This window comes from Nicotiana sylvestris, chromosome 9 (genome assembly GCF_000393655.2).
Source record: "Nicotiana sylvestris chromosome 9, ASM39365v2, whole genome shotgun sequence".
Taxonomy (NCBI): domain Eukaryota; kingdom Viridiplantae; phylum Streptophyta; class Magnoliopsida; order Solanales; family Solanaceae; genus Nicotiana; species Nicotiana sylvestris.
In genome coordinates this window covers 11,169,592-11,196,979 of record NC_091065.1, presented here as the reverse complement: position 1 = coordinate 11,196,979, position 27,388 = coordinate 11,169,592, and the positions used below count along the sequence as shown (strand labels likewise).

Below are 27,388 nucleotides of genomic sequence, written 5' to 3'. Positions count from 1 at the left end.
TAATGCTGGACTTGACAATTATATTCAACATTTGTTTGTTCATTTGTCACTTCTAAAGCACTGTTGGGCGACCCTCATGCCAATTTGGCGAATCTTGCTTTTAACGGTTTTTCTTTGTGTTTCACTTGCCCCAGTTCCATATGACTCGAGCTCTGAATAATCTCAACCGTCCTTATTTTCTTTAAATGGTCTGATCGCCTTTTCAGGGTTTTATGATTAACTTTTAAGATTAGGCCCAAACTGGGTGCGCATGTCATGTCCCTAGAATCGGCATTGAACGAAATGATAAAAGGACTAAACAAAAAGACGACTGGAACTAACAAAAGTCCGGCTTTGTATTAGACTACCGGCGAAATAGTTTGAATAATAAAACAAACAAAACAACCAGAATAAAATCCTAACACAAACTGGACAAAATTTAAACAAACTGCTATGACAAAATGGAAAGATAAGAAGGTTTGACACAGGACAAAATCCAAATTACAACCTTAATAATCCGGACAACAGAAATGACAACAAAATAAGCCACCACAAGCTTCTCTCTTGCTAACCAAGGAACGGAGCGTCCTCCCCTTTATCAAAACTGGCATCTTAGCCACTGAACTTCGCATCAATACTGCCAAGACCATTACCAGCTTCAATATCATCAACCTCCGTCAGCAAGTCCCCAATAGGATTCGAGTGCTTCTGTTATCAGGCCTGATCCCAGCAGAGTGTGTATCATGAGATGCAAGTAAAGGATTCTGGGTGTCATTGTCTGGCTTACCACAAACCAACCACCTTAACTTTCTTTGCAAAACAAACAGATTAGAATGGACTCAGTCGGTCCCCATTATTAACAACATCCTTTCTTTTTTTTTCTTTCTTTTTTTCGATTTTTTCCTTTTCTCTTTTTTTTCATTTTTCTTCGGGTTTTTTTTCTCATTTTTTTACTTTTCTTTTTGTTGTGGTCGAATTTTATGGAGATTGCCTACGTATCATGACCCCGCATGAATCAGACCTTGCGTAGTTCGGACAAATAAAAGGTAAACAATAATAAACATTTTTTTCTTATCAATTTTCATAATGAAACAAACTGGGTTTCAAAGGTTTAAAGATGACCTACAAACTCGAAAATCAAACAACCCATATATTCTAATCAAGAGATTTATAAACTCAAAAACAAAAGGCTAGCTCCCTTTCTCTGTTCGACAAATGCAACCAAACGGTTATTTTTGCAAATGTGGCCCCTTCCAAATTTCACATGAATTTTGTGGCCGGGGAGGATTATTTTATGACACTTTACAAACTTGTCCGTTCTTTTACGAAAATAACCTTTCGACAACTGAAAGATACTCTAAGGCTATTTCGGCAAGAACGGTTTAAGACGCGGCCGAAGCTGGCTCGGCTTATTTTTACCAAAAATCCAAACGGTATTCACCTGACCGCTGACTCTTTGTTTTTTTGTTCTTTTCAAATTGCAATAAAAACCTGGTGTTGCAAACACGGCCCTTCAGCGCCTCGGGGACGAAGATTTTTAAGGCTGTGTGGGTCCATATCTCAAAATGACCCAAAGGTGGCTGTTTATGCCAAATCAGCCTTCCGGCGTCCCTTTCGGGATCATTCGGCTATTTATGACAAAACAGCATCACCAAAATTTGACATATATTTTTGTTATTTATTTATTTTTGGCTTTTTTAGCAAAATGGTGGGGTTGGACCCGATGAGGGTTGCCTACGTATCTCACATCCGGTGAGAATCAAACCCGCGCAGTTCGGGCAATCAAGAATAAGTAGATGAACTAACTCCCTTTTTTTTGTGAATTTGTGAAAGAACTACTTTAAAAGAAGAACTGAAGTATTTTTTTTGGATTTTTGATTGATCTTCTTTTTGAAAGAAATACTTCTAAGATATATTTTTTGAATTTCATTTGCTTTTTTTTATTCTAAAGAAGAAGAAGAAAGCATTTTTCGGAATTTTACTTTTAATAAAAGAAATGCTTCTCAAAATGTTTTTGAATTTTGAATTTTCTTTTCAATTTTGAAAGAAGAATCGAAATATTTTCGGATTTTTTTTAAAAAAAAAATATATATTTTTTTTATTTTTTTTTTAAAAAAAACAATTAGAAAGACTTTCTAAAGAAGTCAATAATGGAAAATATTTTTGGATTATTTTAATTTCGGCATTTTCATAAACAAATAAATAAACCTATTTTAAAAACAAGACTTTTTTTATTTAGAAAAACAAGACAAAACAATGATGATTTTTTTCTACTCTTCCTTTGTTTTTAATAAAACAAACTAATAAGACATATTTTTTTTTATTTTCTCAAAATTTCGGCAGAGTTTCGACACTACTTGGACATTTGCTTTTTTTTCCCTAACAATAAGTAGTCACATCTCTACACTGTTATTTTCTCCTCTTTTCCACTATTTTCTAATTTGTGGATGATGATGAAAACACGCACAATCTTTCTTTTGAATTTTCAATGTTTTTATATATATATATACATATATATTTTATTTTTTATATTTATTATATTTTCAAAAATGTGGCATGGGGGACATAGGGAATTTCAAGACTTCTTGGATTCCGCAAATGTTCCCCATGTGCTTTTCCCAAAAATGAAGCGTGGGGGACATAGGGAATTCCAAGAATTTTTGGATTCCACAAATGTTCCCTAGATGCTTTTCCCAAAAATGAAGCGTGGGGGACATAGGGAATTCCAAGGCTTCTTGGATTCCACAAATGTTCCCCATGCTTTGATTAAAATAACACCATGCTGGAAATGACCAAATGACCCATTCGCCCTTGACTAAATACAACATGTAGCACATAGGATGCCGAAAGATGGTCTATTATTTTCAGGTTGCTTGTCCTAGACGGACCCAACCCCTGTGTTGAGTCCCCTAAGTCAAATGCACATGATGCAAATAAACGCTCTTACTAGGGATCCGGCATGAAGTTGAGTTATTCTAGGTAAAAACCTGAGGCATATTGTTCTAAACCTGGCTTACCCAAACGGACAGTTTGAGCCGAAATGGGGGCAACGTACCGGGAGCACGAAAGTCTACCCGGCCTAGTTACTTGTCCCAACTTCGTCTTATTTGGTATGACTTTAACAGAAAGGTGGGCCACGCGCACGTGTATACCATAAATTCAGAAGACTCAGAAAGAAGGGTTTCGTAGCAGTTTTATATACACAATTCAGATAATATTAAAGCGGTAAAAGCATCATTTACCACATTAAGCACATATCATGTAAAAATCAGATAATAAATAACGCCAACTATAACAGTTATTTTAAGCTCGAATTCTTGAACCCTGAACCAGAGATTCTGGGTTCGTTCCCCAACAGAGTCGCCAGAGCTGTCACACCTCCTTTTTCCTACACCTGGAAGGGCGCAGAGGGAGTTTTTCCAATTAAAGGACAATCGAAATGGGATTTGTTTATTTATTTCAGAGTCGCCACTTGGGAGATTTAGGGTGTCCCAAGTCACCAATTTTAATCCCGAATTGAGGAAAATAATGACTCCATATTACAGTCTACGTACCAGAAATTCGGATAAGGAATTCTGTTAACCCGGGAGAAGGTGTTAGGCATTCCCGAGTTCCGTGGTTCTAGCACGGTCGCTCAACTGTTATATTCGGCTTATTTATCTGATTTTAAATACAATTATGAACCATGTGCAAATTTTATCTTTTAACCGCTTTTGTCATTATTATTATTTTTACGAGAACATCGCTAAAAAAACATGTCTTTGGACTGCGTCACATGAAATGCACCCACAATCCGGAACATATTTTATTTGACGTTTTGGGATTTGGATTTGGGTCGCATGAAATGCACACCCAAGTTTAAGAAAGTAGATTATTAAACACGCACCTAAAGAGACTATCGTGTTATTATTTTGGAAAGGCCGTGAAATTCGCTGAACGGCCCTCCTGAATTCTAAGTAATTGAAAACAAGTATTTACTGAGGGCCCCGCAATTTTGTATTTTTATTTGGCGAGGCTCATCTCATTCTTATTTTTTAAAAGGAATTTGCAACGTCATGGACACGCATCTCGAACCACGTCACAATCAATGTACCCGTGATTAGAAACACATTTCGACACCGCTGAGATTTGGATTTGGGCCACCTAAATGTGCGCCCGAGTTAGGGAGAATAAATTATTAAAGGCGTGTCTAAAGCGACTAGCATATCATTTATTTTGGGGAAGGCCGTAAAATTCGCTAAACGGCCCGTCCCGGAATCAAGTATTTAACACATATTTTTTGTGAGGGCTCCGCGATCTGTACATTTTTTATGTGGCGAAGCTCGTCTCGTTTTTATTATTTGAGGGCAAACTTAAGACAACTACGATTTTCTACCAATGAAGTCATCCGAGGTTAAACAAAAAAAAAACAACGATTCTAACAGGTAATAATATCCATGGTAAAAATGAAAAAAAAAACAAAGCAATTTAACAAAGACGATACACAAACCGTTCATATGCTCACATTTACTTTAAGCATGCAGTAACTAAACATAGAATAAACATTTTTAACACAACAACAAAAAATTGGATTATTGACATTCATCAATATCGAATATTCTCATTTTTTGCCTTGAACCATAATATGCAAAACGAATGAAATGAAACCAAGGAAAAAAGAACACTAACCTTCGAACCTTGACATTCCTAGAACGACAAACAGTGCCTCCTACGGAACTCGAACTTGACCTTACTCGACGAGGAACAATGACGAAACCTCGGACAAAACACCTCGACGTACCGGACCTCGACGAACTAAAGACGACCTCGATGGAAAACAGAAAACTCGTCCAAGCAGGATCACAGCAACCCACAGCTGCTCGCGAAAGATGAAACAACGTCGACAGCAGCAAGGTCGACGCGAGGGGAGCTGGTGGTTGACGGTGGTCGTGAGGGTGTAGGACTGGTTGTTTTCGTGGTGGTTTTGGGTTAGGGTCGACGAGAGTTCAGACAGGAGGCTGGTCAACTGGTGGTGGGTTGTTGACGCTACTACTGGTTCGTGGTGGATGGTGGGTTGTTGATGGTGGTTCGGGCAGGAGGGTTGAGGGTGGTTTTGGTAGGCGTTGGGTTGTTGGCGATGGAGGTGGTGTTTGGACAGTAGGGAAGGTGACGCAGCAGCAGCAGCAGCAACAACTGCTACTCGATGGGGCCGGTGGTTCAGGCGTTGATGGAGGTGGTGTTTATGGCGTCGGGGAGTGGGGCTGGTATGCTGGTAGCAGTGGTTTTGGGGTCACGATGGGGAAGGAGATGGATTGGTTTTTGGGGTGTTGATGGTGGGTTTGGGGTAGGTGAGGGAGCTGGTAGCGGCATCAATGGACGTCGGAAAAGGTGGTCGACGAAGGAGAAGAAATGGTTCCGACGAAAGGGTTGCGGACGTGAGGATGGTGAAGGTTTTTTGAGTAGGGTTTTTTCTTCTTCTTCTTTAGGAAGAAGATGATCTACAGTACTCCTTGTTTCCAAAATCTGTCCTCCTCGTTCAAAATTTTTCAAAAGTCTTTTCTTTTTGTATTCATGCTCAATTTTCCAATTACATTTGACAGTGTATTGGTTGTGTACCTGGTATAGAGAACAAAAGAAGAAAGGAATGATCAACTGGGCAGTATGCAACAAACACAGCAACAACAGATACACAGCAACAACACAGCAACAAACCAACAACCACAAGTGTTTTCCACAGTCCACAGACAACCAGCAACAGTTTCCAGAACAAAGAAAAACCAATAGATGGTCGAGCACCAAACAAGTAATCCCAGAAAAGAGTAGTGAAACAATAGAAATAACAGAGTATTCGATGCAGCAACACCAGCAGTTCAACAATCACAAGCAGCTCAATCAGGGTAAACAATAGAACTTGGCCAAGACAGCTTGACCAATATGAATTCTTCTGTAGTTTTCAGACAGTGTTTGGTTACAGTGTTTCTGGAAATTTCCTTATATTTTTTTCAGTTTCCTTTAACTAACAAGACCTCTCTCAAGACTAAAATTTCCAGCCCCTTTTAAGTTCTGAAATGGCCTATTTATAAGCCAAACAAACAGTGCAGTCAAGCTGCCTGGATCCTGCCAATTTGCAGACTGCCCATACCTATTAAATCCCACGCCTAAGCATCTTTTTGATGCCAGCCCTTTGTTCCCCACGCTTGGCTTATTCCTTTTGTTCAAGAGTTATGGGTTCATTTAAGTATTCATTTTAAACCCCATACTCTTGTGTCTTGTTCCCCATTGGCATTAGTTTAATCCCAATTTAGTACCCTACTTGTCAGCTCATTTAAACTAAGCTTTTCTGTTCTTTTCAAACCCCAGACTACCCCTGTTAAACCCTGATTATTACTGCCCTAAACCCATTGCAGCATCTGTGCATTTTGAACTTCTGAAAGTTCAAATTCAGAACTGCCCATGGGCTGAATCTTTTCAGTCGTTTTGCAATACAAACAAACCCATTTCAAACAGTGTCGGGCATTCAGTTAGTGACATGGTTCGATCAGTCATGTGACATTATTAGTTCATTTGATCAATTAGTTATAGAAAACTAATCGACGATGTTTATCGAGTCGACTATACTAAATACAACAGGTAATAATCAATCGTTCACATAAACAATACGTACAGGGACCCAAAGGGCATCGGACAACTTTTGTTCAATTACTGGGAACCTATATGAATTATTTATGCGACGACTATCCTAATCGAACATGTATATCACAGAATATATTCAGAACATACACAGAAAACAATCGACCAAATAAAAAGGTCTTTGACAGAGATGGAAGAAATTAAGAAAATTATCAGACAATAACACACAGTCACAACAAAGCATGCTAACAACTCAATCAAAATTAAAACAAAGAGAAGGGAAAACTTACTGAAAGAGTTTAAACCAAACTGACCCAAATCCGACTTAGCTTCGACCATTTGAGGCCGAACAAACTTTAATCAGGGTGTTCTCACACGAGAACACCTTGATTAAGGTCTATTAGACCTCAAACCCCTGTTAAGACCGGCCGGATTCCAAGGCTATTCGTGTTCTAGGTTTTGGGTCTTCAGATCTGGTTTTTTAGGAGTTGTGGGTAGATTCGGACCAAACCAAGCCTGGTTTGGTCACGAGGGAGGTTAGGGGAGTGTCTGGTACGAAGATGGTGAGGTTTGGTATAGGTCCGGGTTCGACTCGAATCTTCAAATGAAGATTCGAGATGAAGGAACGTGATTCGAGGCTAGGGGGTAATAGATCCATGTTCATGAGAGTGAGGGGGTCCTAGGGTGTTCAGGAGGTAGTCATCGGCGTTCATGCCGCCGGGTTCTGGTGAAAGGGAAATCAGGGCGGCTGCTAGGGTTTGGGGGGTTTCAGTGTTTGGTGAAGACGATGAGTGGAGAGGGGGTTCGGATAGGGGGCACGGGGTGTTAGGTTAGGTTTATATATAGGGAGGGTTATTCAATCCTGGCCGTTGGATTGATTACAATTGATGGTCAGGATTGGGGAAGCTTAACAATACGGTGCCGTTTGGTTAAGTAGGGGGTCGGTTAAAATGGGAATGGGTCGGGTCACGAGGGCTAATAAGGGCCATCTAATCAATGGAGATGAATGGCTCAGATTAACCGTCCCTAAAACGACGCCGTTTGGGTCCGTACTTGGGCAGGTAGGTCTTGGACTGGACTGGTGTGCCGGTTTTGGGCCTATTTTTGTTACATTTCTTGGGCCCAAACTGATTTTCATTCACTCTTTTCTTTTGTTTTTTTTCTAATTTTAAAACCAAAATGAAATAATAAAAACAATGAAATTAAAACAAACAACAATGTAACATTTTAACACAATTATCACAAAAATATTTAAGTAAGTTAAATCACAACCTAGAACGAACGATGCATATATATATATTTTGAATTTTCTTTCAACGACCGAATTACGGTTTGATTACCATGACAGACGTACTTTGTATTTTGATCGATAAGATTAAATGCAAAATGGACCGAACCACAAATGACTAGCAGTACATGTCATGAAAAATTGAAAATTTGCACAGCGAGGTCACTGGTCACTATTTTTGTTTTCTTTTGGAGTGATTGTCCGTGAAGCAAAAATCACGTGCTTACAGGTAATTGAAGGGAAATAGATTATATTTTCTTACCAAGCCATCGTAAAAGCGAAGTCTGGGATGTCTGCAATTGAGGATTTTTTTTCGTAAATGCGAGGACTGCCCTGCCCAATCCCCCTTCGCAATTGCAAGCTCAAGCTCAACTTCGCAAAAGTGAAGTTCAAATTTGCGAACAGGTCATCGCAAAGCAATACCTGCCGCTCAGCACGAGAACTGAAGCACACCAGTAGTGTTCAACTATCCCAAACTCATCCGAAACGCGTTCGAAACTCACCCGAGCCCCTCGGGCTCCAAACCGAATATGTACACAAGTGTAATGTCATCATATAAACTAGCTTGCGTGATCAAAATATGAAAATAACATCTAAAACCACGAATCGAACATCAAAACACATGAAATTCAAAAGAAAACTCAAGAACCTCTATAATCACAACTACGTGTCCGAATCCTATCTAGCTAACTCCAAATTGCACCAAATTTTGCCGACAAGTTTCCAATAGAAAAATGAACTTATTCTAAGTACCAAAATCAAAATCCAAACCCGATAACCGTAAAGTCGACCTACTCTCAAACCTAGGAAATTTCCAACTTTCAATTTGTTAACTTTCGGCTAAACAAGTCAAATAAACATCTGATACAAAAATATAATAGTATCTAGCTTTAAACTCTGAGTCTAAAGTCTATGAAGCCTCTAAAAAATTAGGGCAGTTTGTTTGGGACATAACTCACGTGCAAATTTTTAACTAGAAATAATAACACAAAATAAAAGGGATGGAATCAAAGCAATAAACTCCATGATATGAAATGGAGCTCACCAAAGTCTGCTACAGTGGGAGGTGGTCCTAACTCGTAGCCTGCTCGTCTGTAAAACCTATGCCTATATTGACATAAGTCAATGTAGGTTTCAAAGAAAACATTAAAATATCGGTAAACTACAACAATACTCATGTAAAATAATCCTCCCACTAAAGCTAGAATGTGACTCTAAAAGAAATATGCATGCATGATCATATACAGTTCTAACAAAAATTTCTTATGAATTAGTTGAAGCAAACAATTCGTATACCTTGTTTGAATTAAACCCTAAGGATACCTTATTTTCTGGAAGTGCTCAAGCCGTTGTGTCTATTGTTGAAGGTACGAGAGTTTCACATTTTACGAGGAGTTTTCTTCATTTCACAATCTTTTGGTTGAAAGAAGAGAAAGGGTGCTTGAATATATTCAGGCATCTTTGACAGGCTGACAGCCTAACTGATATTGATTTTTTTTAGACCTAGAAATAAAGATGGTATTGTAATAGAGAAGAAAGACATGGAAAGGAACATGACAACAGATAAAGATGAAGAAGCAGAAAAAACTATACTAGATGAGAAAAGAGGAAGAAAAAGGAGGAAGACGTTATTACTCTTTAAAGTTTAGACATGCTTTATTTTACTTGTAAATAATGTACTTCATCTTTAAGAACTAAGGGTAATATTTGAAATTGTTGTGCAAGATACATTTATATAATTTGGTGGGATTTGAATTGATTCAATTGTTGAATGTTGGTTTCAATATATATCAATTCTATTTCAAATTGTGATGGTAGTCTTTGTGTAAGCTAGGAAGTATACCTAGCTAAATTTAGCAAGGAAAACTTATGAATCCAAATGAAAAAAAAAAAAGGCAGAATACTTCCTATTGAAATATTCCTAGCTAATTACTTTTAGCAGGAATATTACAAGCTAATGTTCAATGAAGTCAACATTGTTAAAGTAGATTTTGATAGGATTTCAGCCAGTAATAATTGACCTAGCTAATATTCGATAGGGATACGTCGCCTAGCAGAATATCCTTCTATTTGGCTATGGATGACACAGTTTTCTCCTCAAATTTTGCTAATAGCGCATTAACTACTGAAATTAGCTAGGGTCATTTTATTAATAAAGTGATGTTAGCATTCTTGCAAGTAACCTAAGATTATTCACGTTTGTCCAATAGATGTTTAAAAAAAAAAAAATAATGCTACCAGATGCAAGGTCTAAATAATGATGTATTCAGAAAAAAGTGCATGAGGGGGCTATACCGTACCTCAAAATCAATACAACAGGATGATACCATCACCAATATAAATGGAAGGTAGGACTTAATAGACAAAAATGCTAAGGTCCTTCCAAAAAACACAAATATACATCTAACTGATGAAGAAATTAGATTTGTCGTACTTTGTCCTTATGGCGAACAACTTCCATTTATCTGGTAAGAAAACACTTTTAATAGTTCTAGGGAGATGTTGGAAACTCTGAATTTCAACGCCCGATTAGAAGTAGAAGCAAGTTTAGTCACGCAACCAGCCACCTGATTACCTTCTCTGAAACAGTGATGCACCCCCAGTGCTTGCCTCATTTATGATGTTGATGATGTTGTGTGCAATCTGTTTGATCTTCATATTGTTGGTCGTTCTGTTGGTCAGCATATTTGCACAAATCAGGGAGTTGAATTCAAGAACAAAATTAGTGTACTCATGCTGGCGGTACTATATATTTAACTCCAAACTCAGCAGCCAGAGCTTATGTCATGTTGTTGCTATTACTCTGTATGGGCACTGAGGAGGCCATGATTATGTCGCCGTTGTTGTCCCTCACAATGCCCCCTATACCAGCACTATCAGTTCCTTTGATAAAGCTACTGTCAGTGTTGACTTTGATTTTGCCCGTAGGAGGTGTTTGCCACATGACTTGATTCTAGCTTTATTGGGGAGTAGGAGCTAGTGTTGTCATTGTATTTTTTCTTGTTGCCATGCCCACAAGAGGACCATTATTTCCAGATTTCCCAGCAAAAATGATAGTGGATCCTTTGTCTTGTAGATTAATGTTGTTCAAACTAACTTGAAGCTTTTCGTTCTTTTCTAGTTCTCTGACTAACTCGACTTTCACTAAATTTTTACTTCAGCTTCAAGGTTAATTTGATCACTAGTGACAATGTTCCTCAAAAAATGACTTCTCTCATATTAAAGATAGCCGGTGGATATATAGTGTTATAGAACGAACCCAGACACTTTACACAATGAACATAAATTATTTTTTAGTAGTATACATAACCTATATATAGATAGCAGATTTGTATGAATCTCTTTTATTTCTTTCCTTAGTTAGCACCTGATGTACATGTGTATATATATGTATCACTACATGAAATTATATACCAATTTGATTCTTCCATACCTTGTTGATTACATGGTATCGAAGCCACATCTATGGCTTCACCGGAGTTGAGTTTGTCTCGCCGAAGTTGACCAAAACTTTCCGGTAGACACGTGAGGTGCGTGTGTGGTCCATTCTCTGTCCAGCTTTGTTCTCCGAGATCACCTTGATTATTTTTGATCGATTTTTGGTTATCCTCTGATAACAGAACCTTATTTTTGTAAAGAACAGACTCGGACAAGGTTATATTACATCAATTTTGGTCTGGTTTGAGTTCTTCTACTATTTGGTTTGTTTTTGGGATACTGAAGTAGTCATGGAACAATATTTTTGCATCTGATTGCTTGTTTTGTGAATTGGTATTTGTTGGGTCTTCCTTGTAAGATGCTTTGTTACAATTTGAGACTTGATATTATCTGTTGGGACTTCCCTTATCAGAAATTTTGTTGGTCTATGATTTTATTTGTTTGGTTCTCTGATTTGGTTGAATGGATTATTGGAGTGAAGTTCTGTTAAATAGATTATTGACTTCGTGTTTACCAGAGAGTTGTTTTGGTATCTTTTTAGCTTTGGGGACCTTTGTTAATTTAATCGGTTTGTTATTCAAAGTAAAACATGATGGTAAAGAATGATAATGCAATAACTCCTAGTCCAGCAATCTTGGTTTCAGATGAGTTTCTTAAGTTCCTTCAAAATCAAAAATCAGTTAAGGAATCTTCTTTAACTACAGCCTTTGCTAAGTCAGATAAAACATGTCTTATCACCTCTTGCAATAAATGGGTGATCGATTCAGGTGCCACAAATCACATGACAGGTAATCCAAATATTTTTTCTAGCTTTCGCTCACATAAAGCACCCTCTCCAATTACTGTAGCTGATGGATCAACATGTAGCAGTGTTGGATTTGGGATTGTTAAACCAACTTTTTCTATTACCCTGTCATTTATATTAAGTCTACCAAACTTGGTCTTTAACTTGATTTAATTTATGTTAGTAAAATTACTAAAGACCTTAATTGTTGTGTTGCATTCTTTCCTGATCATTGTTTATTTCTAGATATTACAACAAAACAGGTTATTGGTAAAAGATATTTATCTGGTGATCTCTACATCCTTGATGAATGGGAGCCATAATCTATTGCATGCTCTAGTGTTGTGTCTCCATTTGAAGCACATTGTCGATTAGGACATCCCTCTCTGCCTTTGTTGACGAAGTTTTGTCCTCAGTTTCAGAATATTTCTTCATTGGATTGTGAGTCATGTCGATTTGCAAAACATCATCGCATCTCGTTAAGTCCAAGGGTTAATAAACAATTTGAGTCAGCTTTTGAGTTAGTTTATTCTGATGTTTGATGACCATGTCTCGTTGTTTCCAAAACTGGGCATAAGTATTTTGTCAACTTTGTAGATAAGTTTTCACGAATGACTTGGATTTAATTTATGAAGAGCCACTCTGAAGTGTTTACTCATTTTTCTGCCTTCTGTGCTGAAGACAAAACTCAATTGAATGCTTCAGTGCGTATTCTAAGGAGTGATAATGCTATAGAATACATGTCATAGTTATTTCGGTCATACATCAGATAACATGGTATACTACATCAGTCTTTATGTGTTGATACACCCTCTCAAAATGGAGTTGCTGAAAGGAAGAATAGGCATCTACTTGATACTGCTCAGGCTCTTTTGTTCCAAATGAAGGTTCCTAAATAGGTCTGGGCTGATGTGGTCTCTACGGCTTGTTTTCTGATTAATCGCATGTCGTTTACTGTGCTTGGTGGTAATGTGCCATACAATGTCTTTTTTCCAAGCAAGTCATTATTTCCAGTGGAACCTAAGGTATTTGGAAGCACATGTTATGTTCGAGATGTTCGACCAACTGTTACCAAGTTGGATCCCAAGGCATTGAAGTGTGTTTTCCTTGTCTATTCTCGCATTCAGAAGGGGTATCAGTGTTATTCTACTGAACTTGGCAAGTATTTGGTGTCAACTGATGTGGTATTTTCAGATACTACACCAGTCTTCTATTCACCTCCCATTTCTATAAGTCAGGGGGAGGAAGATGAGTGGCTAGTATATCAGGTTACTCGTACTTTGATAGAACAACGAGATGATGTTCCTCCATCTACTAGTTCTATTGAGCACCAATCCATTATTCTGCCTTCACCACATGCTCCAACTGTGTTATCAAGACTACAAATTGCTCAAGTTTACCCACGGAGGCAACAGACGAATGATACATATTCTGCACTAGTTCCTTCATCATTAGATTTGCCTCCATCTGATCCTCCAGAAGACATTGACCTTCCAATTGCTCTTTGCAAAGGTATACGTACTTGCAAATCCACTTATTCTATTACTAATTTTATTTCCTACAACCACTTGTCTCCTGCATCTATATCTTTGATTGTGTCTCTAGACTCTTTTTCTATACCCAAAACGGTGAAAGAGGCTTTGAATCATCCTGGATGGTCTGAAGCAATGCTTGAGGAAATACATGCCTTAAAGAAAAACCACTCTTGGGATTTAGTGGATTTACCCAGTGGAAAGAAAGCAGTGGATGCAAGTGGGTGTTCACGGTTAAAGTTAATCCTGATGGATCTGTGGCGAGACTTAAGGTCAGACTTGTGGCTAAGGGATATGCTCAAACTTATGGGGTGGATTATTCAGATCCGGTTGCCAAACTTACTTCTGTCCGCTTGTTCATTTCTCTAGCTACTTCTGAGAATTGGCCTTTGCATCAATTGGATATTAAGAATTCCTTTCTTCATGGTGATCTCCATGAAGAGGTATATATGGAGCAACCACCTGGTTTTGTTGCTCAAGGGGAGTATGAAAAAGTATTCCATTTGAAGAAATCCTTATATGGCTTGAAGCATAGTCCCTGGGCTTGGTTTGGTAAATTTAGTGAAGTAGTTCAAGAATTTGGGCTGAAAAAGAGCAAATGTGATCATTCTGCCTTCAACAAGCAATCAACAGCTGGATCTATTCTCCTTGTTGTATATGTGGATGACATTGTTATCACAGGGAGTGATTATGTAAGAACCTCTTTTCTCAAGTTTTTCTTACATACTAAGTTTCATACAAAAGATCTGGGACAACTGAAATACTTCTTGGGAGTAGAAATAACTAGAAGCAAGAAGGGAATTTTTCTATCTCGGAGAAAGTATATGCTTGACTTACTAGCAGAAACTGGTAGCTGGCTGCCAAGCCTTGTTGTACTCCAATGGTTCCTAATTTGCATCTTATGAATGATGATGACGATCTATTTAATGATCCAGATAGATACAGGAGGTTAGTTGAGAGATTAAACTATATCACTGTGACTCGTCCAGATATTGCTTTTGCAGTGAGTATGGTTAGCCAGTTCATGTCCGCGCCCACAGTTAAACATTGGGAGGCTTTGGAGCAGATCCTATGTTACTTAAAAGGAGCTCCTAGACTTGGCATATTATATAGCAATCACGGTTATTCTCGCATTGATTGTTTTGCAAATGCAGATTGGGCTAGATCCAAGATTGATAGAAGATCTACTACTGGCTGTTGTGTATTTGTTGGTGGAAACTTGGTATCATGAAGAAGTAACAAACAAAATGTTGTATCTAGGTCCAGTGCAGAATCCGAGTATAGAGGTATGTCACAATCAACATGTGAGATAATGTGGATACATCACCTTTTAAATGAAATTGGGTTGAAGCATCCTACTCCATCAAAACTCTGGTGTGATAATCAAGTTTCACTCCATATTGCCTCAAATCTAGTGTATCATGAAAAAACCAAACATATTGAAGTTGACTGTCATTTTATTCATGAGAAGATTCAAGAGAACTTGATTTCTACTAGCTACGTGAAGACAGGAGAGCAGCTAGCTGATTTGTTCATTAAAGCATTGAATGCCACTCGAGTTGATTACCTCTGTAACAAGCTGGGCATCATCAATATATATGCTCCAGCTTGAGGGGGAGTATTACAGAATGAACCTAGACACTTTACACAATGAACATAGACTGTTTCTTAGTAGTATACATAACCCATATATAGATAGCAGATTTGTAGGAATCTCTTTTATTTCTTTCCTTAGTTAGCATCTGATGTACATGTATATATATGTATCCCTATATGGAATAATATACCAATTTGATTCTTCCATACCTTGTTAATTATATATAGTATAAAAACAATTTATATATAATATATCCATGACCGTGTATAATCTATGTATAGCGGTTATGAAAAGTAAATAATGAATCGAGTTAGCTATTTGTGTAAAAATCTCATTAATTAATTCATATTTTAAACTCAATTGGGTTTATGTCGATAAGTAACTAACAAGAACATTTCGTTTGTTATTCATCAAAACTCACATAGCTCAAGATCAACAATTCACAAAACAGAATATGATGATGCCATCATATTACTCTTCTTTATACTAGAGGGATGTAAGTATGTATATTGTGTCCTCATGGACCGCACCTCACTCATTGGTGGATCTCGGATTTTGAGTTCGTGGGTGCTTAACTTTTTTTGACGTAATATTACTACTAATATATCATATAAGTATACAACTATTTAAATATGGAGATAAAAAAATTAATGAGAAAACTATAGTACCAATATGAACGACGTCGTAAAAATGTGATACAACAACAACAACGCAGCCTTTCGGAAACAACCTCTCTATTCCGTCGGGGTAGGGGTAAGGTCTGCGTCTGATTCCAATAGACCCTCGGCATCCTTCCCTCCAAGAACTTCCCACCTTGCTTTTGGGGTGGCTCGAACTCACAATCTCTTGGTTGGAAGTGGAGGTTGCTTACCATCAGAGTAACACAACTTACGGTTCTGGAGGAATCCTTGGTTTTTAAAAGCACATATTCTTTTCTTTCTTTGCTATGGTGAATTAGATAAAGTAACAAAAGAAAAGTAAAAAAAAAAACAAAGGTAAAACAAAGTTAGAACCAAAAGAATAAAAGTAGTAGTATTTGCTAAACAAAAGTCGCCAGTGAAAACCGAAAGAGTAAAATAGATGACCTAATAATTAATGGAGCAAAAGAAAGTTAGTGCTTGATATTAGAGCCCGTAGACTTTTAAAGCCCTTCATCACCCATCATAAACCAAAGCACCCACCAAGCCTTTTGTTATCTGGGTGTTTGCTATTGTGTTATATTTTTTAAAATTCTCTATATAATTATACGTGTTCGGGGTCGAGGTTAATGGCTGCTCGAGCACCCAATTTTTATATGTAGATCCGCCCCTGACCTCACTACATTCCAAAATATAAAAACAACAGAAAATCTTATTAGACAGCTTGTGTCGAAAATTATAATGACATATTTCTATATGCAAGACGACGTAAATACTAGAACCAAAGCAACAAAGGAAGAAAGTACAGTGGTTGACAACGAAATTCAATTGCAAGATTCTTCTTTTAAGAAAAGGTTTGACGCCATGAGATCACTCTTGACAATGTTGATAAGGAGTAGCGATTAAGTGTAGGTCATTCTTTCTAGCACAAGCTGCTCCAGCCGCCTCAGTCAAGTCTAGTTCACTTGGATTGATTTCAGTTGGGAGTTTCCAGTCAAAATGATACAACAATTGAGCTAGTGGAAAATAAACATTTGCTAAACCAAATGATATTCCGGGGCAAATTCTCCTTCCGCTACCGAACGGAAGATATTCAAAATTATTACCAGTATAATCCATAGAGTTATTTTTAAATCTCTCAGGTTTAAAGCTTTCTACATCATCCCAATATTTTGGATCTCTTCCCATTGCCCAAACATTAACCACGACTTTTGTTTTCAATGGAATAGTGTAGCCATTTAAGTCTGTTTCTTCTCTACACTCTCTTGGAAGCAAAAGAGGTAGCGGAGGGTGGAGTCTGAAAGTTTCTTTAATGACCATCTTTAGGTATTTGAACTCCTCGACATCAATTTCACCAAAAGTTTCTTTCCCTCTCAAGATTTCTCTTACCTCTGCTTGAGCTTTGGAAAATACACTTGGATTCTTCATCATTTCGACCATGGCCCAATTAATTGTTGTTGATGAAGTTTCTGTTCCCGCAGCAAACATGTCCTTCATTTTCGAGCAAGTTGCCATATTCATTTCTCTTACAAACTTCTTGACAAATTTCTACTGAAATAATCAAATAACATATATGTACTACGTTTGTACTACTACCTTTATTCTACACCGAAAGGAACTTTTAAATTTTCTATGCCAAAACCAAAAATATTTTCTATCATGTTATTTTGCTACTTGTTTCGTTATCCTAGTGCCAAGTTGTGGTGATTGAAATAACATTTGTTGTAATTTTCAAATGTGTAAATTTTATGATGAAAGTAAGATAGTTGTCCTATTTGAAAGCTAACTAAAGTGACTCTTTAAGTACAAAAATTAATTATGCAATTTGAGAACGTTAGTGTTGAAGATAAATCATAATACTTCATCAATTTCACTTGTGGTAATAAATATGTCATGAAATACCTGTGGCTATGATATCATGTTATTAAAGGTAAAATAAGAAGTTTAAAGTTAAATTATTTCTTATATAGGAATACGTCATTATTTATGGAATAGAATAAAAATAAGTATCACATAAAGTAGAACAGAAGGAATACTAACAATGAAGGTAGAAATATGTAGTATATAGTACTTACAAAGATAATAGCTTTGATGTTGTCGTTAGTGATTGGAAATTGAAGACCTCCTTCCTTCATAAGTCTTAGCAGTACATCAACTATACCTTCACCTCCTGATTCACAATTGGTCTTTGCAACCTTCTTGTGCTCAGTGATGATATTATCAAGAATCTCATCTAGTTCATTGTGTGCATCCATCACTTTAGCCTTCATTCCAGTAAGCACATGAAGAAACTTCAATGAAGGGAATATATCAGCCACATCAAACCCTTCCATTAAGTTTGACACTTTTTTGACTAATCGTGCAAATTCATCTTGCTCCTTGTATTCTTGTCCAAAGGCTGATCTACATGTCATAGAGCTTGTGAATAGAGCAAACCTTTTTGTTACATTAACCGGCTTACCAGGAGATGATCGAAAAAATTCAATCATACGATGAACTTCATCTTGTCTAATTGAGTTGAATGACTTGACGTTTTTGGCACTGAGCAATTCCAAGAGACAAATTTTACGCATTTGTCTCCAGTAATTGCCATAAGGAGAAAAGACAATGTCCGTCCCATTATAACATACAATCTTGGCAGCTACAAGTAAAGGCCTAGATGCAAAAGCGAGGTCATGAGTTTTTAGTACTTCTTTTGCCATCTCAGGAGAAGTAATAACAACTAGAGAAACTTCGCCTAGTTGAAGGTGCATAATTGGTCCATATTTTTTGGCTAAATCTCTAAGGACATGATGTGGCAGTCCACCTAGCAAATGAAGCATGCTTCCAATAATAGGTAATTTCCATGGACCTGGAGGCAATCTTTTTGTTTGGCTATTGGAATTCTTCAATTTCTTAAATAAAAAGAGGAATGACACAAAAAGGAAAAGGGAAAAGAAGTTGAAGAACTGCATTTTGGGAGGGAAAGGGGGGATTATTTGGCTTGATAGGTTCTGCAAACTGTTGTTGCAAATGTATGCTCTTTTATAGGCATTTCGTTTAGGCAAGAAATAGGATTTCTCTAAAAAAAAAAAAAATATGAGATATGCATTTTTCAGCAACTTTTTTTTGTCAATGAAAAGTACGTCACTTGTCTCATTGAACACATTACAAACATGTGGAGCCAAATATGAAATTTATTTTTGGGAAAAAGGTAAACTTTGTTCTTAGTAATTTTTGTGAGTGAAGCTCTTAGTAAGCAATGAAGCATTACAAACAACACTGTCAATAGTTACAAAGGTTTTTTTTTAGCAACTATTGACTTTTCTGCATATACAAAAATATCGCGCGGATAATTTTCTTTTCAAACGAATAAAAGGCAAAAATACGTAAATAAGCATATATAATTCCAAAGTTGAAGTGGTCCATCAGTATTTATTCAAGGTTCAAGCTCCATCGTGCCTTTGAAATTTGCTTTAATAGAAGAAAAAAATATACATTCAAATGCGGCTGCTGGAAAAATAAGGCTAATGATATGAAATTAGTACACTCAGAAAGTCAAAACATGGATATTGTGCCTTTAACTCTCTATCTATACAAGATGTGAGTTAGGCATACCTAACTTGTTTCTCCTTATCAGCCTCCAAATTAAGTTTACAAGACTTTCTACTGTTTTGCTTCAAGTGCCAAAGACTTTTCTCTATGCACTTATCTCTAGCTACATTTATTCGTAGTTTGTAAACGACTAGGTATACACAGTAAATGTTACAAAAAAAAAAAGGATTAGAAGAATACACAGTAAATGTGCTTATTCTCCCTTTTTACCGGTCTTTGGTTATATTTATGTTAACCAAAAGGTTATATCGCATTTGTGTAATGACCCAAAAGGTCATCTTATAGTTTAGAACTTGATTCTAGGTTCCGAGGTCTTTAAAATCTCATTTTATTCCTCCTTGATTTGTGTGCGCAGTCCGGGCGAGTTTCCGGAAAGCTTTTATGTTGAAAGTTGATGAAAATAATAATTTTTGCCTTTAATTTTATATAGTAACGGTTTATTTTCTATATTTTGTATAGTGGTAGTCTATTTAGTATATTTTTTGTATAATGACAGTCTATTGTATATAAATCATATAATGACCGTCCTATTTGTTTAATTTTGTATAGTGACAGACTATTTTGTATAGTGACAGTCTATTATATATAAATTGTATAGTGACAGTCTATTTAATATGCTTTTTATATAGTGACGGTCTATTTTGTATAGTGACAGTCTATTTAGTATATTTTTTGTATAATGACAGTCTATTTTGTATATATTTTATATAGTGACAGTCTATTGTATATAAATTATACGGTGGCAGTCTATTTTGTATATTTTTATACGGTGATAGTATATTTTATATACTAACAGTCCATTATATATAAATTGTATAGTGACAGTCTATTAATTATATTTTTTGTATAGTGACATTTTATTTTGTATATATTTTTTATAGTGAAGACTATGCATGATATAAATAATTAAAATGTTAAAAAGAAAAACACTCCAAAAATAATACTCAAATTTTAATTATTTATCTCACTTACAGTATGGGCACATAATGAACTCATATAGGAAAGGACAAAAAGTAACATTTATCACAAAAGTTTTAATTTTATATTCTTCACAAGTATGTATAAAATATTAATATCTAAATAGCATAGAAGCCTAAAAAGAATAAAATAATGAATGATTCCCTTTGAATAAATTAAAAGCTATCTTAGAAGCCATCTCCCATTGTGTTTATGTGATAGTTGGGTTTGTCAATTTCAGTGGCTAACCGTTAAAATTAGTTTTGAGCTATAAAATATATATTGTAATTTATAGCCACCGATTATCATTAGTTTTTTCTGAATGGCTAGAAATGATAATAGTGAATTTTGAGGATTCATTAAGTGAGATCGCTGCCTTCTCTCTACTCTCTTCTTCAACATCCCATAGCAACAATAGACAATTTCCCACCCTCCACTCATCAATCTTCTCAAATCCCTCCTAAACCTCCGGATATCCTTCACAGAAATAAAGGTATTAATCCACCTACATCAACACCATGTAAGGAATCTCAACATGCTGATGAAGGAAATAATTCTTCCACGACTACACTAGCCACAATACCTCACCACCCCAACTCATCATATAAAGAGATTCTCCTTTTGGACTCTATCAATATTCACGTTTCTCAACCGCCTCTAGACCCAATTACTACTCAAGACACCCTTATGCAACTACACAGCCTAATTCAAGATTTGCCTAGCCAAAATCTTTGCTCCCAAGCAATCCAAAATCTTAATGATAACCTACAAGTCCCACTCACAGTAGACGACCTCCATAGGATTTATCAACCATGGAGATATTCTCTTATTATTAAACTAATGGAAAAACATATCCTACACCAATACCTAAAGAGAAAACTATATCAGTTGTGGAAGCCAACAAAAAACTTCACCCTTATGGATCTAGGGGATGATTACTTCATAGTAAAGTTCAACAAGGAGGAAAATATGTCCAGAACACTCAGTAATGGACCTTGGTTTATTAATGGTTACCACCTATTAGTACAAAAATGGGAGCCACAATTTGTAGTCAGCGAGGCAAAACAACTGAAATCAGCAGTTTGGGTTCGTCTTCCCCAACTCCCTAGTGAATTTTATGACTCTACCATTTTACAAAAAATTGGAAATACAATTGGCAGATTACTTAGGATTGATGTTTGCACTTCCTCTACTCTAAGAGGTAGATATGCTAGACTATGTGTTGAAGTATCAATGGAAAAGCCGGTCAATCCTTTTATTTATATTGGAAGCTATAAACAACATATACATTATGAGGGTGGAAACTTTTTGTGCACCAATTGTGGTAAATTAGGCCACAGCCAATCAAAATGTTCAATATTTTTATTACCTCCCAATCCCAGTGAGCAACAAGGAAGTCCAACAGATATCCCAAAACAAGACACTCAAAGTGATTGGGTGACTGTCACCTTTAACAAGAAAAAAAGACTACTGGAGTTAAGCCAATCCCAATGCTAAGGTAATCAATCCAGGTACACGCCCAAAACTCAATGACACTGTCACAGGTATGCCTTCTAATTCTCAAAAGTTTAATTTTCCTAAATTCAAACATATGGGAAACAATCTCTCCAATGCACCTGCTACTGACTCAAAATTTAGACAATCCACGGAAAAAAACTCTAATACTAATATCATCTCCTCAAATGTTGGCCAAAAATCCAATAATGTTTTTGAGATTCTACAAAGTAAGGATGAAAAGCCCATGGTTTTCGAAAATGGTTTAGCAAGAAATCTGGCTATAATCCCTAACACCCAATGCATGCAAAGTAGAAAAGACAAACTCCTACATGTTTCCAAGACAAATGATATCTTGGAACCAACACCCCAATCATTAGATGAATCTTCCACTAAAAACAAAATAGGTAATTACTTAGATACCTCTAAACTAAAGGAAATAACTAATCCTAAAATGGATATTACCACTACCCAATCCATTAACCCTACCTCGTCAACATTACACATGGACATGCATGCAAAGGAGGGTGGCAAAATGGCGGATTATTCAGAGGACCTAGCAACAACAAAATCCACCAAAATTTTATATATTCCCACACGCCAAGCCAATTATCTCCTATGCAGATAAAGAATTCCATAGAAATCAAGAAACCTAGGATAACTACCAATCCTATTACCAACACTAACCAAATAAATAACACACAAGAAGAGAATGCCGAGACTTCCACTCACAACCAGGAGAAGGTTTCGGCTAGTTCACATCCCAAACCAACACATAATTCTTTCGATGGCCAACCTTCCACCTATGCCACCACAATTACAAAATCAACCAATATTCTTCACACCCCCTTCAACCTCAAAATTACCAACCGACCTCTTGGCTGGAAGCATGCATTCTAGGCCATGCAATAACCTTAAACATCCAAATCAATAACCAAGAGATAGTAATAATAATCTATAATACCCGCTACCTAGCCCGACTAATATTTGAATGAATGCATATAGTAATGAACAACTACACCAATCAAGCATGGATCAACAATATCCTACACCCTCTTGCTCCACACATAAATCACACACTAATCTTGGATTAGGAACAATGGAATCTACTAAAACAACCCAACCAATTCATCAATCTTCCAATGAATCTACCATTCTTTCCATCGGAGGAAAGCATGACAATAAACCCGATCTTCATACCTTGGAGTCACCATGTAGTCCAGGAATCGAGAAATCTACCAAACATGGCCGCAGTAAATCTGGAATACAACATCCAAGTCAATGTGCTAGGACAAGATCCACCACAACATCCAGTAGAGGAAGAAGAAGAACCCCTTCCATAAGGTACTCAACCGAGTGTGGAATTTTCAAGCCTAAACGAGGTAAAAATACTACTCTTCCCAAAATTATGGAGCAAGAAATACATATTCAGCTGCCCCAACACCATGTACAAGTGCTCAATGCATGTTCGACCACCACAAGATCCCACAGTAGGAAAACATGCAATAATCCTAGTCCCATCAAGAAGGAGGAGCCACAACTCAGTGGAGAGGGAGTCCACTGTCAACCAACAACAAGTATCTCAAATGAATAGAGCCACTACTATAATATTTTGGAACGTTAGAGGTGCCAATAATGATGATTCCATCATAATTTTAGGAAATTAATTGACACTCATAAACCTTGCATGGTAGCCCTTCTTGAGACTAGGATGTTGTTGCATGCCCCCTTCTAAATGAATTCAACTTCTCTAAGCTCATAGAGGTTCCTCCGGATGGCCAATCAGGAGACATGGCCATCCTCTATAATCACAATATGGTGACAGTGGAACACTTCACAAAAAAAAAATGGTCAAGAAATCCATGCTCTTTTAGAGGTACGCCTTTTTAATTTTAAATGGCCTTTTTCAGCTATATATGATAGTACAAAAGTCCATCTTAGAGATATTGTATGGGATAAACTTAAAATTCATTCACAAAATTATAAGGGACCTTGGATGTTGTGAGGACTTAAATGACATTATCCCTAGTAATGAAAAAATAGGTGGAAGACCATTGAAAATATCTAGAGCTTCAAAACTGTGCGAAAATATGGACTGTTGTAATCTCATCGACCATGGTTTCAAGGGTAGCAAATTCACGTGGTCTAAACATAGGAAAATGAAAGGGTTAACTATAGAAAGATTATATCGTGTTTTAGCAAATGATGATTAGTTAAAATTATTTCTAAATGTTACTATCACTCATCTCCCAAAAACCCACTCGGACCATAAACCAATTCTAGTAAGATTAAATAACATCAATCATCACTGTGAAATTTTTTTTCGTCTTGAAAATATTTGGTGCACTCATCCAAATTTTGGTAACATTATTGCGAATCAATGGAGTAATAAAGACTTAATAGACGCTACCAAAACCTGTAATGACTATATTAAAATTTGGGGTAAAGAACACTTTGGCAATATAATTAGGGATAAAAAAAATACTCCTAGCCAGATTAAATGGTATCCAAAAATCCCCTCATTATAACCATAGTTTCTTTCATCAAGAGTTGGAAGAGAACCTTCTCAGAGACTACAATAACATACTTAAACTTGAAGAACACTATTGGAAATTAAGGTCGAGAATTAATTGGCTAAACGAGAGAGATGCTAACACTAGTTTTTTCCAAATTAGTACCTCTAATAGGAAGAGTCCAAAACCACATTAGCTTCTTTAGGAACAATGAAAGTGCATGGCTAGATAATCACCAAGATATCCTTAATCATACCCTTGAACACTTTACCTCTCTATTTACTACTAGTCATACATATGCAAATTGGACCCACATGTTACATAGTTCAACTAATTTCCATAATGTTGACCTTACAACATTAGATAATGCCTTACTTGATAGTGAAATTAATACAACTATTTTTCCCCTCAAGCCTTTTTAATCTTCGGGGCATGATAGATTACACCCTTTTTTTAATAAAAAATACTAGAAAATTTTAGGAAACTTTGTTAGGGTTTTCTATTACAAAATTTTTAGTGAACATGCCATCCCTCCAAAGATCAATACTACCTATCTCTGCCTAATTCCAAAATTCCCCAATACTTACAACCTCAATAATTTTTGGCCAATTAGTCTATGCAATACTATTTACAAGATTATCACAAAAATCATTGCAAACAGGCCAAAGCCAATGCTTACTACTCTCATAAGCCCTACTCAATCTAGCTTCATTAAAAATAGAAGGGCCAGTGACAATACCATTATTATTCAACAACTTATTCATCAATTCAAAAAAACAAAACGAAATAATGGCAAAATGCTGGTCAAAATTGACCTTGAAAAGGCATTCGATAAGTTAGAATGGTTCTTCATATACATGAACTTTTATATATCAAAATCCCCCCAAAAATGTCAAAACTAATTATGTCCTGTTTATCAACAACATCCACATTTGTTCTAGTCAATGGAGCAAAAACCAAGTTTTTCTACCCATGTAGGGGCAGGTAGGGTGACCCAATGTCCCCCCTATATATTTATAATACGCATGAAAATGTTATCAAATTACGTAAACCATCTAGTGAACATTAGGACATGGAATTGTCATGACCCTAACCGCGAACCCGGTCGTGATGACGCCTCTCGTGAAGACAAGGCCAGCCAGTCCAAGACAATACACTTTTTTAAGCAGTTAATTATCATAAAACAGTTTAAATAATGATTTAATAGTAATAATTTGCAAAAATATAGATAACAATAGAAGAAACCAACACGATATAGCCCAAAATGGGGTGTCACAACTCATGAGCAACTAAGGATCCTGATACGAGTCTACTAAATACACTATCTGGTACAACTATTTGAAGAATATAAAAGTAATAAGATAAGGGAGACACGGGGGTTGCGGATGCCAACAGCTACCTCGTAGTCTCTGAAACACAGCCTAGACCGGAGGGATCAGCACTCAAGAGCGGGACTTGCTGCGCCTGAATCTGCACACAGGGGTGCATTGAGTAAAGTGAATACTCCAACTCAGTGAGTAATAAATATAAATAATGGCTGAAAGCAAGAAAACACGTGCAAATACAAAACAATCTATACCAAAGCAGTAAAATCACTTAAAATAGTAAATTAGTGATATATCAAGTAAACTTCATTTTTCAACCAGTAAAACAAGTAATTTGGCAGGTAATTAACAAATAGAAATTCGCCCCTCGGGCAGCAACTCAGAACACTACCAGCCCCTCGGGCTCCCTCTTAGAACAATATCAGCCCCTCGAGCTCACTCTCAGAACAGTATCATCCCCTCGGGATCACTCTCAGAACAATATCATCCCCTTGGGCTCACTCTCAGATCATAATAGGTACACGTGCTCACTGGGATGTGCAGACTCCGGAGGGGCCCCTTACGGACCAAGCGCAATATCAAGCCATCTCGTGGCATCAACTCTCGACTCTCGGCCTCACATCACTCAAGCCACCTCGTGGCGTATAATTAAAGTTGCTCCTTTAATTATTTCAATTCTGTTGGTGCCATATGATATGGCTGAATGGAAATGGGCTGAGTGCCCGGCACCAAGTCAATACCAAAATCAATATCCCTGTCTGGTGGCATGCCCGATAGGTCTGCAGGAAAAACATCGACAAAATCCCTCACAACTGGGACAGAATTAATACTAGGAGTCTCAGCTCCAACATCCCTCACGAACGCTAGATATGAAAGGCAACCCTTCCCAACCATACGCTGGGCCTTCAAGAAAGAAGTCACTCTACTAGGAACATAATCAGTCACACCACGCCACTCGATCTGCGGTACACCTGGCATTGCCAAAGTGACTGTCTTAGCATGATAGTTTAGAATACCACGACACGGAGATAACCAATCCATGCCCAAAATGACATCGAAATCCACCATGCTCAATAGTAATAGATCCAATCGGGTCTCTAGACCTACAATAGTCACCATACATGACCGGCACACACGGTCTATAACAACAGTATCACCCACCGGGGTAGATACATGAATAGGTAAAGCAAGAAACTCAGGGGGCGTACCCAAATAATGAGAAAAATATGATGATACATAAGAAAAGATGGAACCAGGATCAAATAATACAGAGGTATTTCTGTGGCAGACTAAAACAATACCTGTGATAACAACATCTGAAGCAATAGCATCGGGTGTGCCTGGGAGTGCATAGAAACGAGCCTGGGCACCGCCTGATTGACCTCCCCCTCTGGGGGGACCCCTGGCAGCCTCACCTCTACTCCTAGATGGCTGGGCGGGTGGTGAAGTAACTAGAGCAGTAGTCGAGGGCTGACCCCTCTACTTGGATGAACTAGCAACATGATGAGGACACAGCCTCCACACATGCCCAAACTCTCTACACTCAAAATAACTCGCAGGTGCTGGAGAAGGGGATTGAAGGGAACCCCTCGCACCGGAGTGACTAGTTGATGCACTCGGCATAGAAGAACCTTGAGCTG

At 37.2% G+C, this 27,388-nt stretch overlaps 1 protein-coding gene across 1 annotated transcript; it reads right to left on the bottom strand.

The window, feature by feature from the left end:
• Positions 1-16,559: 16,559 nt before the first annotated feature.
• LOC104232232 (premnaspirodiene oxygenase-like) lies at positions 16,560-18,881 on the bottom strand. Its single transcript, XM_070156212.1, has 2 exons — positions 17,941-18,881; positions 16,560-17,356 (listed from the first exon to the last, which is right to left on the bottom strand). Exons 1-2 carry the CDS (start codon positions 18,817-18,819, stop codon positions 16,736-16,738), a joined length of 1,500 nt encoding a protein of 499 aa, XP_070012313.1. The 5' UTR covers positions 18,820-18,881; the 3' UTR covers positions 16,560-16,735.
• Positions 18,882-27,388: the final 8,507 nt, after the last annotated feature.

Excerpts from the sequence above, each read along its gene's own strand:
- LOC104232232 (XM_070156212.1), bottom strand. The coding sequence starts at position 18,819 with ATGCAGTTCTTCAACTTCTTTTCCCTTTTCCTTTTTGTGTCATTCCTC. Across the intron at positions 17,357-17,940 it reads ACATCAAAGCTATTATCTTT|GACATGTTTGCTGCGGGAAC; the intron begins GTAAGTACTATA and ends TCGAAAATGAAG.